The following is an 11,831-nucleotide window of genomic DNA, read 5'->3' as shown; positions in this document are numbered from 1 at the left end:
AGGTGTCCCCCCCACCCCCGGCCTGTTACCCAGCTGGGAGTCTTCCACCAAATGGAGCTTTGGCTCCATCTGAGGTCACCAGGGAGCAACAGCTCACCCTGGGGACTTCTGCCCCACAGGCGTCTCTCCAGGATCACAGGTGGGGACCAGCTCCATTCTGCCTATCCCTGGAGGCCCAGGATGCCTCCAAGCCCAAACCCACAGGCCAGACCCTTCTTCCCACCCACCCCACAGTGTGGTGGATACTCAATGAGCAGCAGAAAGTGCTTTATTCCAAGGCAGTCTGGGCCCAGACTCAGAACCCGACTGGTGGAGCTGGTCATTCTAGAAACCTGGTCCAGGGAGACAGGTGGAGTTCTGGTTTTTGACCAGTCTTTGGGCACAAGCACACAGGATGAAGGAGAGGAGTTACTCTTTCCGGAAAATCAGGCACTTGTTGTTGGCTGGCATGTCCACCTGCGGAAATACTTTGCTGGAGTGGCCCTTGGGCCCCAGGAAGGCCGCTCCACCCCAGCTCACCCTTGCCTACCATCTTCTCCAGGAGCAGACCACTGGCCTGACCCAAGTCCTCAAGGAGGGCTGTGTCCCGCAGTCCCCACTCTGGGTTTCTGCAGCAGGGAGGAAGGTGGGGTCTTGGCCACAGCCAACCAGGGACACCCAGCCCACCTGCCCACTGAGCCAGGCCCCTCTCACCCAGCTCTGACCTGCATCTTAGGGTCAGGTCAAAGTCCACGTTGCTCTGGGGAAAGATCTTCCCATTGACTGCATAGGGCTGCAGGGACAGGGGACATAGAACCAGGGTCAGTTGAATATTCCCCAGTGGGCTATGGGCACACTGGCCAGCTGAGGTCTGGAGAATGAAAAGGAAACCCCTGCTTCCTGCCCCCAAGAATGGGAAGCCTAGGACCAGCTGGGAGCCTGGGCAGAGCCCAGCAGGACACAAGAGGGGCAGGGCCCTGGGGCAGAACGACTCACCCCATAGGTGATGAGCAGAGCCTTGGGTTTGAGCAGATGTCCTGCTGCTCTGAAAAGCCCCTGGGGAGGAGGAGGCAGGGTGCAGTGAGTCACCTTCCCAGGCCCTGGAGGGGCCCCAGCTGGAGGCCAGCCTGGCCTCCACTCCCTCCTGTGGCATCTCTGTGGTCACCCACCTCGGTGCAGCTTAGGGGGCTGATGTGGCTCATGTTGATGCAGAGCAGTAGGTCCAGCGACTGCGGTAGGATCCCTCCCCAGTGCTCCCACTCCCAGGTCACGTCCAGGTACAGTGGGGCCTTCACGTTGGACAGCCCCTGGGCCTGCGTGGTGGCAGCGATGCTGTGGAGGGCAGCGCGTGAGCGGGCCGAGGCCCCTGCAGTCGCTCCCCCAGGCGCCCGGAGCGGCCAAGCAGCATGCCCGCAGTACTACCGCTTCCACAGCCTGACCGCCCCCCAGCGCGGCCGCCCTCTCGGGCAGCCCGCGCCCGCCGCACCTGCGCACCTGTCCAGGCAGCGCTGGTCCACGTCGGACGGCTGCCACTCGGCGTGCGGGAAGGCCCGCGCGAAGTGCGCAGCGTGCTGGCCCGAGCCGGAGGCCACCTCCAGCACGCGGAGGCCGCGCTGCGCCGGGTCCACGTACTGCTGCAGCACGCGCAGGATGGGCTCCTTGTTGCGCTCTGCGGCCGCCGCCACCAGCATCGCGACCGCGCCGCCCGGAGTGGACAACTGCCACGGGACGCGCGACACCCCTAAAGGGTGGGTCCGCAGCCCCGGGAGGCGCGTCCCGGCGGCCGGCGCTGCGGGTTTACGGACGCCCCTCCTCTTGGTCAGGCCCCGCGTCACTCACCGCGCGCCTGTCTCGCGGTGCAAAGCAGCCGGCGATTCCTACTGGCTTCCGGTCCGCTCCCTTCAAGAACTGGTTCTAGAGATCGGAAAAAGTCAAAACGCGACGTTGCGCCGCCCGGGAATCGAACCCGGGTCGCAAGAATGGGAATCTTGCATGATACCACTACACCAGCGGCGCACCTGGCTGAGAGAAGCTTCCGCAAGACCTAAGAATTATGACGTGAGCCGGCCGCGCAGCGACACAGCGCATGCGTTGTCGTCACCTGACCTCGGTCTCGTGGTGCACCCCGGAGCCTGAGGGGAAGGAAGCGAGATGTGCGACGCAGATTCGAGGACCGCCTTCACTCGAGCCTGAGTCATGCAAACCAAGACAACCACGGGTTGTCGAAGGAGGCGGGCCCCTCGTCCGGGCCTGGCGGGCGGGGCCCCTGGTGGGCGGGGCCCCTGGTGGGCGGGGCCTTGCTTGGGGTTGGTGAGAAGGGCCGGATGGACAGGGCCCTAGTGGGACCCTGGTTGGGCGGCCCGTTAGTTCCGGGTTGGTGGGACCCGGCTGGTCAGGCCCGGCACACAGTGATGCCCGGGACTTCTGACACCGAGATGACCAGAGCCCGCTCGGGGCCCGCAGCGGGAGCAGAGGCCGTGAAATCCAGTCTGACGCTGCGAGGTGTGCGTACCCAAGGGAGCTTCTCAGAATATTCGGCTTGGGATCCACCTTTCAGAGGGTCCGGTCCGGAAAAGGCAGAGGGCAGTGCTCTGCAGTCAGGACCGGCCAAGAACCCCCATACCCCACGCCTCGCGGGCCAGAGCCGAGGATGGCCCCGGCTGGGACGTTAGCCGGGGGTTGCTGCTGAGGGCTTATCCAGAGTTGACCAATGGCCAGCATGGATGGGATGTGAATGCGTTTAGACCCGGGAGCTGATGAGTCCAGGGACGGGAAGTGATGTAGGGCTGCCACGTAGGACAGCCCCCTCAAGAAAGCAGCCAGTTGGGCTGGACTGTGGCTCAGTGGTAGAGCACTGGCCCGCCACGTGTGAGGCACTGGGCTCGATCCTCAGCATCACATAAAAATAAGTGTATTGTATCCATCTAGCTCCTGAAAAGCAAGCAAGCAAGCAAGAAGCCAGTCCAGGACTGGGGGAGCCCTGGAGCTGGCCTCGCCTCCTCCAGACAACACTGTGGATATTGATGTCCAGTGGTGGTAGTGACCCTGACTGGGTCCTGAAGCAGGTGACGGTTTCTTCTTTGATCCCTCTATCAGACCCCCACCTCAGAGCAACTCCAGGAGACCTGGAGGACTTTGACGGCAAGGGACCACCTAGGTACAGGTGCCACTCACTACCCAGACTTCCCCCTGGGATTCTCTGCACACAGATAGGGACCCTGCTTTAAGGAACTGCCCACAGTGCTCAGCAAATGGCATTGTGCTTAATGGTACTCGACTCTGATTCCCTGATTCCCTCCACAGCGTCCATCACGCAGCCTGTACGCAGGACGGGCACGGCGTCCTGGCCTCGGCACTGCCTGAGCTCAGTGCCTGGCAGAGAAGCAGTGAAGCGGCCAAGCGGTGTTCCTGCAGTCCACGTGTGGGAGCACACATTTCCCCACAGTGCCAGGTGCTAGCAGCAGTCTGGAGCTCCTGGGATGACACCTCCCTGGGTAGCCAGGGTTGAACTTGTTGGAGTCGAGAGCCAGAGGCTGAATTCAGCTGAGTCTAGTGGGAGGCACCATGGCAGGGGCCACCTCTCCACCTGAGATCAAACCACCAGGACCCAGAGCCCCCACAGGTCCTTGGTTCTGTGCTGTAGAAGGGACAAGGGATTCCCAGGTCCTGCAGCACCTGCTGGCCCTGGCCTGGACACACTTCCCCTCCCAGCCTGTGACTGTCTTGGGGTCTGGCCATGCCTGATGAGTGAGGGTCAATCCTGTGCCATCCTCCTCCACACAAGAGTCTGTGCCATGCCCCACCTCACCCTGAGTCAACAGCAGGGCCCAGCTTCTTTCCTGGGTCCTCCAGGCTCATGTGCCCACTGTTCATTGCCTTGCAATGTCCAGTGGGGGTCCAGCATCCCACTTTCCTTCTCAGGCCCTATGCAGTGCTCCCCCTTCCCTCCCCCACCACTCTCCTCGGTATATCAGGTTATTTAGCTGCTGTAGGAAATTACCCCAAACATGGTAACTTTAAAACATATGCTGCCACACTGCTCCAGTCTCACTCCCGTGTTCATACAGCCTCCCCTGTGTCCAGACCTACCTCTCTGCCTCTCAAAAGGGCCCCAGCCCTCAGTTTTGGGCCACCTTAATTCAGGATGGCTTTATATTGAAGTTTCTTGCCTTGATTACATTTATAAACTCTTTCTCCAAGTGCCAGGTGGAGACACGAACAGATTATGGTACTGGGAATGAACTCAGGGACGCTCTGCTACATCCCCAGCCCTTTCTTATTTTGAGACAGGGTCTCACTAAGTTGCCCAGACTGGCCTCAAATTTGCAATCCTCCTGCCTCAGCCTCCTGAGTCACCAGAAATTGACACTGTGCCTTCCTGGATACATCTTTTGAGGGTCACCAACCTCAAAAGGATGGATGTGGAAGTGGGTCCAGCCTTGCCCAGGAAACTGGGTGGTGAATGCTGGAGCCAGAGATTTTACCAGGAAGAGCTGCTGGTCACCTCTTCACTGGCATAAGCTCATACTGAAGTCAGGGTTGGTCGGAGTGTGACTTCTAACCTGGAAAATCAATTGAATATGAATGAAAGTTTGTACATAAAATGTTAATATTTACAGTCTTTTCCAAAAGGGAAAAATACTTTTTAAATTAGGATGATTGGGGGGCTGGGGAGATAGCTCAGTTGGTAGAGTGCTTGCCTCGCAAGCACAAGGCCCTGGGTTCAATCTCCAGTATAAATTAGGATGATTGGGGTCTCTGAAGATCCTTTTCCTTCACTGCATGGTGGGGGACCCCTCCTGCCAGCTGCCTAATTCTAGAATGGGCCCCCACCTCTCTGACCACAGGGAATGCTGCTGGCTGCAAAATGCTGGCTCTGCAGGGGCTTTTCCAGAAGATAGTGTGGGTCTGGGGAGGCCATATGATAGGACGGCAGTAGAGCTGAGCCGATGGCCTGCCCAACTAGAGCTGGCCCTAGCACCACTGTCCCTGCAGTAGAACTGAGGCCATCCAGATGCTGGTCTCTTGGGCTGTCATCATGGGAGATTCCCAGGCTCCAACCTCCCACCAGGGACAAGACGGGAGCTGTGAGGTTGAGAAGCCCCTCTGGGGAGACCAGTCCCCTTCAGGCGCAGGGCCTAAGCTGCCTGCCCTTCACAACCTGTCCTTCAGTCTCTCTACTCTCCTGGCTCCTTGTTGTGCCGTCCTGGGGACCAGACTTTCTCACCCCACCCAGATCAAGTTGTCCCCTGCTTCTCCCTGGCTTAAGGGCTTCCACACCCACCTTGGAACTCCGATGCAGCCTGTTGTTGGGCTGGACGCCTGGACCTTGTGGCTTGGCCACCAACAGTTTAAAACGACACTGGCTTGTTTTCCTGTCAGGGCTGTGCACGCTGGGGCTGGGCTTGAATAAGTCCTGTCTTCCCAGCAGGTCTGGGGGAAGCCAGTGTGATGGGACGCCTTCGTGCCAGGCCCGCCCTCAGAGCTCCTGTCTGTGCGGGATACGCACTCCCCACTGGAGCCTTGCAGCTCTCTGTGCCCCGCTGCCCCCGCTCTGACCCTGCAGGTCCTTCTTGCCCAGGCCCTTCGGTGCACTTCCACCATTGCTCCCCAGCATGTGTTAGTGATGAGCAGCATGCTCAAGGCCACCAGGAGAGGCCAGGGCAGTCAGCAGGCTGCACAGATTACTTGGGAGGACATGGCCTTGAAGACACATTGCTCCAGTACTTGTGGGGGAGGGACAGGCACTGGGCATCCATTCAAAGAAGGGGCCTTCCTAAGGGGCATGCTTGGACCTGGATTCCCTGAACATCGGCTTTCTGCAGGCTGGGCAGCCCCTTCCCCTGCTGCTGTGCATGCAGGGGCCACAAGAAGCAGGACAGATCGGCCACCCTGGAGGTCCCCCAGTCAGCCACACAAGTACACTTTGTAGGCCTGGGAGTGAGGAGGAGCAGGCAGGTAGGGCAGGTCCCCTGCTCCACTTCCACCAGGAGGCACCCCCAGCTCATCCACGTTATTTATCTTGCTGGTTTGGAAACAGATTTGCCTGAGGTGCTCCAGCCCACCCCAGCCCAGCCCAGCCCCAGTCTCCCCTCTGTGCCCCACAGATGGACCTTTCTCAAACATCTGGAGGAGTAGGGAACCTGCCAGCCACAGTGGCAGCAGCAAGCTTCAGGGTGGGTTTTGAGACCTGTCTGCACCAATGCTCAGCTGTTTCTTGTGAGGCATTAAGGATGGATCTCTAGCACAGGATCCAGGAGGCCACTAGTGCTGTGGTCCCCTTCCTGCCCAGGATGTGACAGGAGACCCTTTGGTTCTCACCAAAGACCACCTGGGGAAGCCCAGCAAGAACTCAGGGGATCAGGTTTCTGAGCACCTCCTGGGCTTAGACCTGGTATTGGGCCTCCAGGCTTCCTGACTCCACCTGGGGGCACTGCCACTTCCTGTCCCTTGCCAAATTCACCCTTTTTCTTAGAACCCCTAGAATGAAAGTGACTCCCAATATCGACCCAGACCTCTCCAGGCACTTGGGTGAGGGCCCTCAAATGTAAGCAGAAGCTCCCTTGCTTCCGGCGTGTGCACAGCACCCCCCAGCACAGGTTCCCCCCGACCGAGGCTCCCCTCACTACCGATATCCTCAACTGAGACTCCCCCTCAATGCGGAAACACCCACGGTGGAGCCCTAACATCCAGTGCAGGGCAGCCTCTCGCGTGTTACCGGCGAAGGCACCGCGCACCGAGGACCCACCCCTCCTGGAGTTGGCATGGACCCGCAAGCAGCAGAGCCAGCGCCCTGTCCCAAGACCTCCAAGGCACCCGGCAGCCTTGTCCCTGGCTGGGCCGCGAGGGGCCGCCGGTCCTGTTCTGCTTGCAGCACCGCGTCGCGGTCACATGCCCTACAGCTGGGAGTGCCGCCTGCGCTGCGGGCCAGTCCGGCACCAGCGCGCGGCCCCTTTAAGGACAGGGGGCGTGTGCGAGCCGCCCCGCCTTCCTGCCCTGCCCGACCCGCCGCACTTAAAGGGGCCGCTCCCGCCGCGTCTCCGAGTGCTAGCGGTCAGCGGGCGCCCATCGGGCTGGCGGGCGGGGACCGTGGGCGAGCGAGGGCGGAGCGGCCCTGGGCGCGGGCCGGCGCACCATGTACACCATCACCAAGGGGCCCAGCAAGCTGGTCGCGCAGCGCCGCACAGGTGCGCCCAGCGGGCAGGGGCGCGGGCGGGCGCAGGCACTGCGGGTCCGCGGCGACTGACGCGCCCTCCCCGCGCCCGCAGGTCCCACGCAGCAGCAGGTGGAGAGCAGGCTCGGCGAGCTCCTGAAATGCCGGCAGCCCGCGCCGCCGGCCTCGCCACCCCCGCGAGCGCAGCCCTCGGCGCCGCAGCCCGGACCCTGGCCCTTGTCGAGGTGAGCGCGGCCGCCGGCGGCCCGGAGAGTGACCTTGGGGAGAGGTCGGTGGAGGCCGACGGCGCGCAGGAGCGGGGCGCGCCGGTCAGCTCGCTTGCGCTTCCGCCCACCTGGCTGGGCCTGGCTTGCGCGAACCCTCCTGGCCACGTGGGCCCTGCCAGCCTGCGATCCGCTCGTGGGTCGCGGGGGCTCCGGGTGGCGGAGGCAGACGCGCCGGGCGACCTTGGGCTGTATGACTGGACCTCTTTTGGGCAGCGAGGTCAAGGTCTGGGGAGAGCTGCCCAGAGCGCTGGCCCTCAAGGTCTCCTGGGTGTCCTTGTGGGAGAGGTGCACGTGTTTCCCTCTGGCCCTGCCTGACCCCTGTCCTCCTTTGCCCTTCACCCAGACACCATGGGACTCTGGAGTCCCGCCTTCCCAGCAGATGCCCCCGTGTGTTAGGGCCTGCAGCTTCCTTCCTTTCTTAACCAGAGGCCTGCCCAGGGCCCCGAAGGAGGCTCAGTCCTGGCCTCTTTGGCTTCCAAGGACTATGACCTGGAGGTTAGCCTTCTGGGACTGAACCTTTTACTTCTTTGGCTTAATTTACTCTACTGTTTCCGGGGCCTGTGGACTTTGCTCCTACCCGGTACAGGCCTGAGGCTCCTGGGCCTAGGCCCCAGGTGGGGGGGGGCACAGGATTGGCTCAGGGCTCCCTGAGACAGTGTGTGGCACAGCCCAGGAGGAGAGGGCTTTCCCAGCTGAGGACAGACGGCCCCCAGAGGGGCCAGAAGTGCTGGGCAGCTACAGCTGAGGTGCACGTGTTTCCACGCCCCTCTCAGAATCCACAGGTGGAGGGATGTAGGGACAATTGGTTCACTCTTTGGAGTGGGGAGCTTCTTGCTGGAGGGACACATTGACATGTTGGGGGTCTCTTTGGAGGTATTGTCCTAGGCCAGAGGTGCGCCCTGGGGAGGGGGTGATGGGGTCTTGGGGACATTTGGCTGACACCAGCCTGTGTCCTGGCTGTTCCACTTCAGTGGAGAAAGCTGACCCACCATGGTGTATAGCCACCATGTGGTTACTCAGTCAGGAAGTGCAGGCCAGCGTGGCTGGTGGACCCCACACCTCTTACCTGGGGAAGCGTCTTCCTCTCCAAGGCTCCATTACTGGGGACAGCAAAGGTGGGTCCCTGGCAGAGTTGGGGACAGTGTCAAGGAGGCAGGAAGGAAGAGGGAAAGGAAATGATGCTGCTCAGATTCCTAAGTGGGCGAGGGCTGCAAGGGACACTCCCAGGCCACTGGCTGTTCTCTTTAGAGCCTAGGCTCTCAGGAGACAAGATGTGGGGTGGACACCTGAGGTCTTCCATTAGCCAGCCAGGCCAGGCATGCTGGAGCCAGATGGGCTCCAGCTCTGCTGGACTGGGCAGAGCTCACTATCCTCCTTCCTCTGAAGTCAGTGGGTTGCACCCCTCCCAGTCCTTGGGCGGGGAGAGTCTGGCAGCTGTGTGGCTTCCACATGGAGCCCCACGCCTCCTCCCGCTGCTTCTCAGGGGCCACCCTCCAACATCACCACCCAACAATCCCACAGCTTCCTTTCTAAGCAGCTTGGACCACCCAGAGGTCCTCTGACCAACTGTGGGAGAAGGACTGTGGTGGCCACTGCCTGTCCTGATGGCACACGGCAGTCCCAGAGCTCCTGCCCTGCTAAATGTATGGGCTCTGGTTCAAGCTGGGCACAGATGTGGGCACTGCCTTTGAAAGTGGACAGGCCAGCTGGATCTGCACCTTTGACAGTCCTGTTGAGAGATAGGGAGAAAAAAGCAGCAGTGTGATTACCTGTCCCCAGGGGTAGTAGGGGGCATGCAGGGACCACCAGGGTTAGGGAGGTGGGGCCTGTGGCCAGCAGGGACATGTGAAGGAGGCTGGCTTGAGGGCTGGAACTGGGTCAAGGGTGTGAGCTTTGAGGTCCAGACTACTGCCAAATCTTGCTGCTGTCCCCTTTGCTGTGTGGGACACTTCTTTCTGCAGCCCAGGTTCCTGGACTAAAAAATGGGCTGCTGGTCTTCCTCAGAGGTGCTGGAGGGGATAAATGAGAGGAAGTCTGTGGGGTGCCTGTGGGCTGGAGCTTGTCTGATAGAGGATGGCTGTCCTCACAGGTGCAGCCTGGGCCTCATGTAACTGGCGGGGTAGTGGATCGCCTTGCTGGGCCCGTCTCAGCCCCGGCACCACCACCCAGATCCCCTGTAATCCACAGGCCCAGCCACGTTTCTTCCTTGTTAGAACTTGACGTCCAGTCTACAGGCATTCTTGGAGTCTGAAGTCTTTCAGGGTGGGGAGGCTGCCAAGGGGAGGACAGACCTGGTGCAGCAGCTCAGGCAGCTGCGAGGTTGGGGAGGAGCCACTGCCCCTTCCCAGTCTCCATCTGCACATCTAAGGTTCTCTGTGGCCACAAGACCCTGCCGGCCTCGGGGCTGGCAGGACCCTGCGCCCCTCAAGACCCTCCTCTTTATTTTAGTGCCCCTCTCACCTGAGGAGGAACCCAGAGCGGCGTGGGGCACCTGAGCCCAGGAAGGCGAGCAGGCCGCCCGGGACCGCGAGTGCCTGGCGGAGCGGCAGGCGCAGTCCAGGACTCCGGCTCCCACCTCCTGCTGTAGGTGCGGCCCCATTCCCTCCACGGCCCCTCCCTGGGCTTCGTGCTTGGCATCATGCGTGCAGGGCTGAGCCCTGCCCTGGGCCTGTCTGGCTGGGACCAGCTCAGTGGCCCCCTGGACATCCTGTGCAGCACCGTGGGGGCCATCTCACTTGTGTTGCCCATTGTCTCTGGCTCATGGGGAATGGGCCGGGTGTGGTCACACTCTCCCAACTTGGTCCTCCCTGGCTCTCAGTGCTCATCCTGGGGGCGGCCAGGGAGAGGGAATGGCAGCCATCCAGCTGTGAGGTCTTTTCTCCCACGCTGGGTGTCAGTGAGGCGGAGCAGCATGTGGAGCAGGAAGTGCCCCTGCCAGGTGGAGCTGGGCAAGGGGCCTTGTCATGGCTGAGGTCAACCTGTGCTGCTCAAGGCCTAGCCGGTGGGGGTGAAGGGCAGTGCAGAGGGACACTGGCTGTCCTTCTGCAGGGCTGGATACCGCTGGTGGCCCCTCCCTGGGACCAAGGGTTGCAGATGTGAGCTGAGCTGGGCTCCGGGCCTGCAGGAGAGGCCTATTGCATCAGCTGCTGCAGGCCACGGCTCTGTGGTTGATGAAGGGCCAGGCTGGGCCTGGTCTGGGGCAGTGGGCATGGTCCAAGGCTGCCCTTGAACTCTGCCAGGTGGCCCTTGGGCCTGGATAGGTGCTGACCACACTGTCTCCTCCCTCCTACAGTCTAGGGCCGAGACTTGTGTTCAATCGAGTGAATGGCCGGCGGCCCCTCACCACCTCCCCATCTCTGGAGGGAACCCAAGAGACCTACACACTGGCCCACGAGGAGAATGTCCGCTTTGTGTCTGAAGGTAGTGAGGGGCCAGAGGGTCTGGCTTGGGCTACGGGTCCCAGTGAGGTCAACGGGATGGATCCAGGTCTGCCTCCCACTGCAGCCTGACGGGGCTGGGCTTTTCCTTGGCTCGCTGTAGTCTGTCCTGTGACCACCCAGAAGACTGCCTACTCCCAGTGCTGGCCTGAGTCCAGGGTGGCCACTAGGCCCTCGGCAGGGAGGGGCTGCCAGGGGTCTGGCTCTGCCTGACCACCCATCCCCTATAGCCTGGCAGCAGGTGGAGCGACAGCTGGATGGTGGCCAGGCCAGTGAGAGTGGGCCAAGGCCTGTGCAGTACGTGGAGAGGACACCCGATCCCCGGCTACAGAGTGAGCCCCCAGCCCTCTTCTCCCAGGGACTCTCCCAGACCTTGTACCCCCAAGGAGCCCTCCTTTGTGTCACTGTCCTCCCCTAGCCTCTCTGCCCCTGACCTGGGCCCTGCCAGGTTCCAGTCCCAGGGGCTTGGGGAGGGGACTCCCGAGCCGGACCCCTTCTTCCCAATGCCTGCTGTTTGAAGTCTGAGTGAGGGACCTGTGGTCAGCTTAAGAGTAGAGACAGTGACTGGTCTGGAAGGTGGTTTCACTGTCCAGCTTCTGCTCTGCCCACAGACTTCGTGCCCATCGATCTGGATGAGTGGTGGGCCCAGCAGTTCCTGGCTAGGATCACCAGCTGTTCGTAGTGGCTGCCTGAGAAGGAACACTGACGCGGTGGACCCTTGACCAGAGGAGGCCATGGTACCCTCCACCTTGCAGTCAGCTAGAAGCTGGCCTCACCTGAAGTGCCACATTTGGACTTTTGCACCTGTGGTTCCTCGGTCCAGCTATCCCAAGCTGGCAGGGGCCAGAGGCGGAACCTGTCTGACCTCAATCCTGCTCACTGCCCAGGGACCAGCCCCTGGGGCTGGCAGGGAAGAGCTGCAGGCTAATAAAGTTGAGAAACTGCCCTTTTGAAGTGGCCTTGACTTGGGAGTGT

At 61.5% G+C, this 11,831-nt stretch overlaps 2 protein-coding genes, 1 long non-coding RNA gene and 1 other non-coding gene across 9 annotated transcripts; 2 read left to right on the top strand and 2 right to left on the bottom strand.

Annotated features, from left to right (window-relative positions):
• Nucleotides 1-256: 256 nt before the first annotated feature.
• Nucleotides 257-7,622, bottom strand: Mettl26 (methyltransferase like 26). 5 transcript variants are annotated; one of them, XM_047534094.1, is made up of 8 exons: nt 7,488-7,622; nt 1,998-2,111; nt 1,474-1,893; nt 1,149-1,311; nt 976-1,035; nt 705-772; nt 530-608; nt 257-456 (listed from the first exon to the last, which is right to left on the bottom strand). In XM_047534094.1, exons 3-8 carry the CDS (start codon nt 1,668-1,670, stop codon nt 409-411), a joined length of 615 nt encoding a protein of 204 aa, XP_047390050.1. In that variant the 5' UTR covers nt 1,671-1,893; nt 1,998-2,111; nt 7,488-7,622; the 3' UTR covers nt 257-408. The 5 variants fall into 5 exon arrangements, with proteins under 5 accessions (XP_047390050.1, XP_047390049.1, XP_047390051.1 ...); XM_047534093.1 differs by lacking the exon at nt 7,488-7,622 and adding an exon at nt 4,386-4,541; XM_047534095.1 differs by lacking the exon at nt 1,998-2,111 and having other exon boundaries at nt 7,488-7,504.
• On the bottom strand, nt 1,925-1,995 carry Trnag-ccc (transfer RNA glycine (anticodon CCC)). The gene has a single exon. It is a non-coding gene; the product is annotated as a tRNA-Gly (tRNA).
• Nucleotides 2,043-4,545, top strand: LOC124970607 (uncharacterized). The gene is made up of 3 exons (XR_007106158.1): nt 2,043-2,483; nt 2,908-3,044; nt 3,283-4,545. It is a non-coding gene; the product is annotated as an uncharacterized LOC124970607 (long non-coding RNA).
• Mcrip2 (MAPK regulated corepressor interacting protein 2) lies at nt 7,006-11,801 on the top strand. Of its 2 annotated transcripts, XM_047534097.1 has the most exons (5): nt 7,006-7,166; nt 7,248-7,377; nt 10,712-10,839; nt 11,087-11,188; nt 11,468-11,801. In XM_047534097.1, the coding sequence occupies exons 1-5, from the start codon at nt 7,115-7,117 to the stop codon at nt 11,536-11,538; spliced, it is 483 nt and encodes a 160-aa protein (XP_047390053.1). In that variant the 5' UTR covers nt 7,006-7,114; the 3' UTR covers nt 11,539-11,801. The 2 variants fall into 2 exon arrangements, with proteins under 2 accessions (XP_047390053.1, XP_047390054.1); XM_047534098.1 differs by lacking the exon at nt 11,087-11,188.
• The last annotated feature ends 30 nt before the right edge of the window (nt 11,802-11,831 follow it).

Source organism: Sciurus carolinensis, chromosome 18 (genome assembly GCF_902686445.1).
Source record: "Sciurus carolinensis chromosome 18, mSciCar1.2, whole genome shotgun sequence".
In the NCBI taxonomy this organism is placed as follows: domain Eukaryota; kingdom Metazoa; phylum Chordata; class Mammalia; order Rodentia; family Sciuridae; genus Sciurus; species Sciurus carolinensis.
This window is presented reverse-complemented; position numbering and strand designations above follow the sequence as displayed.

What these genes read in the sequence shown, in the direction of transcription:
- Mettl26 (XM_047534094.1), bottom strand. Translation starts at nt 1,670, where the DNA reads ATGCTGGTGGCGGCGGCCGCAGAGCGCAACAAGGAGCCCATCCTGCGC. An exon ending in GACCAGCGCTGCCTGGACAG is followed by an intron (nt 1,312 to 1,473) that starts GTGCGCAGGTGC and finishes TGCCCTCCACAG; the next exon opens with CATCGCTGCCACCACGCAGG. An exon ending in GTCTGCTCCTGGAGAAGATG is followed by an intron (nt 457 to 529) that starts GTAGGCAAGGGT and finishes GTATTTCCGCAG; the next exon opens with GTGGACATGCCAGCCAACAA.
- Mcrip2 (XM_047534097.1), top strand. Translation starts at nt 7,115, where the DNA reads ATGTACACCATCACCAAGGGGCCCAGCAAGCTGGTCGCGCAGCGCCGC. An exon ending in GGTCGCGCAGCGCCGCACAG is followed by an intron (nt 7,167 to 7,247) that starts GTGCGCCCAGCG and finishes CCGCGCCCGCAG; the next exon opens with GTCCCACGCAGCAGCAGGTG. An exon ending in TGTCCGCTTTGTGTCTGAAG is followed by an intron (nt 10,840 to 11,086) that starts GTAGTGAGGGGC and finishes CATCCCCTATAG; the next exon opens with CCTGGCAGCAGGTGGAGCGA.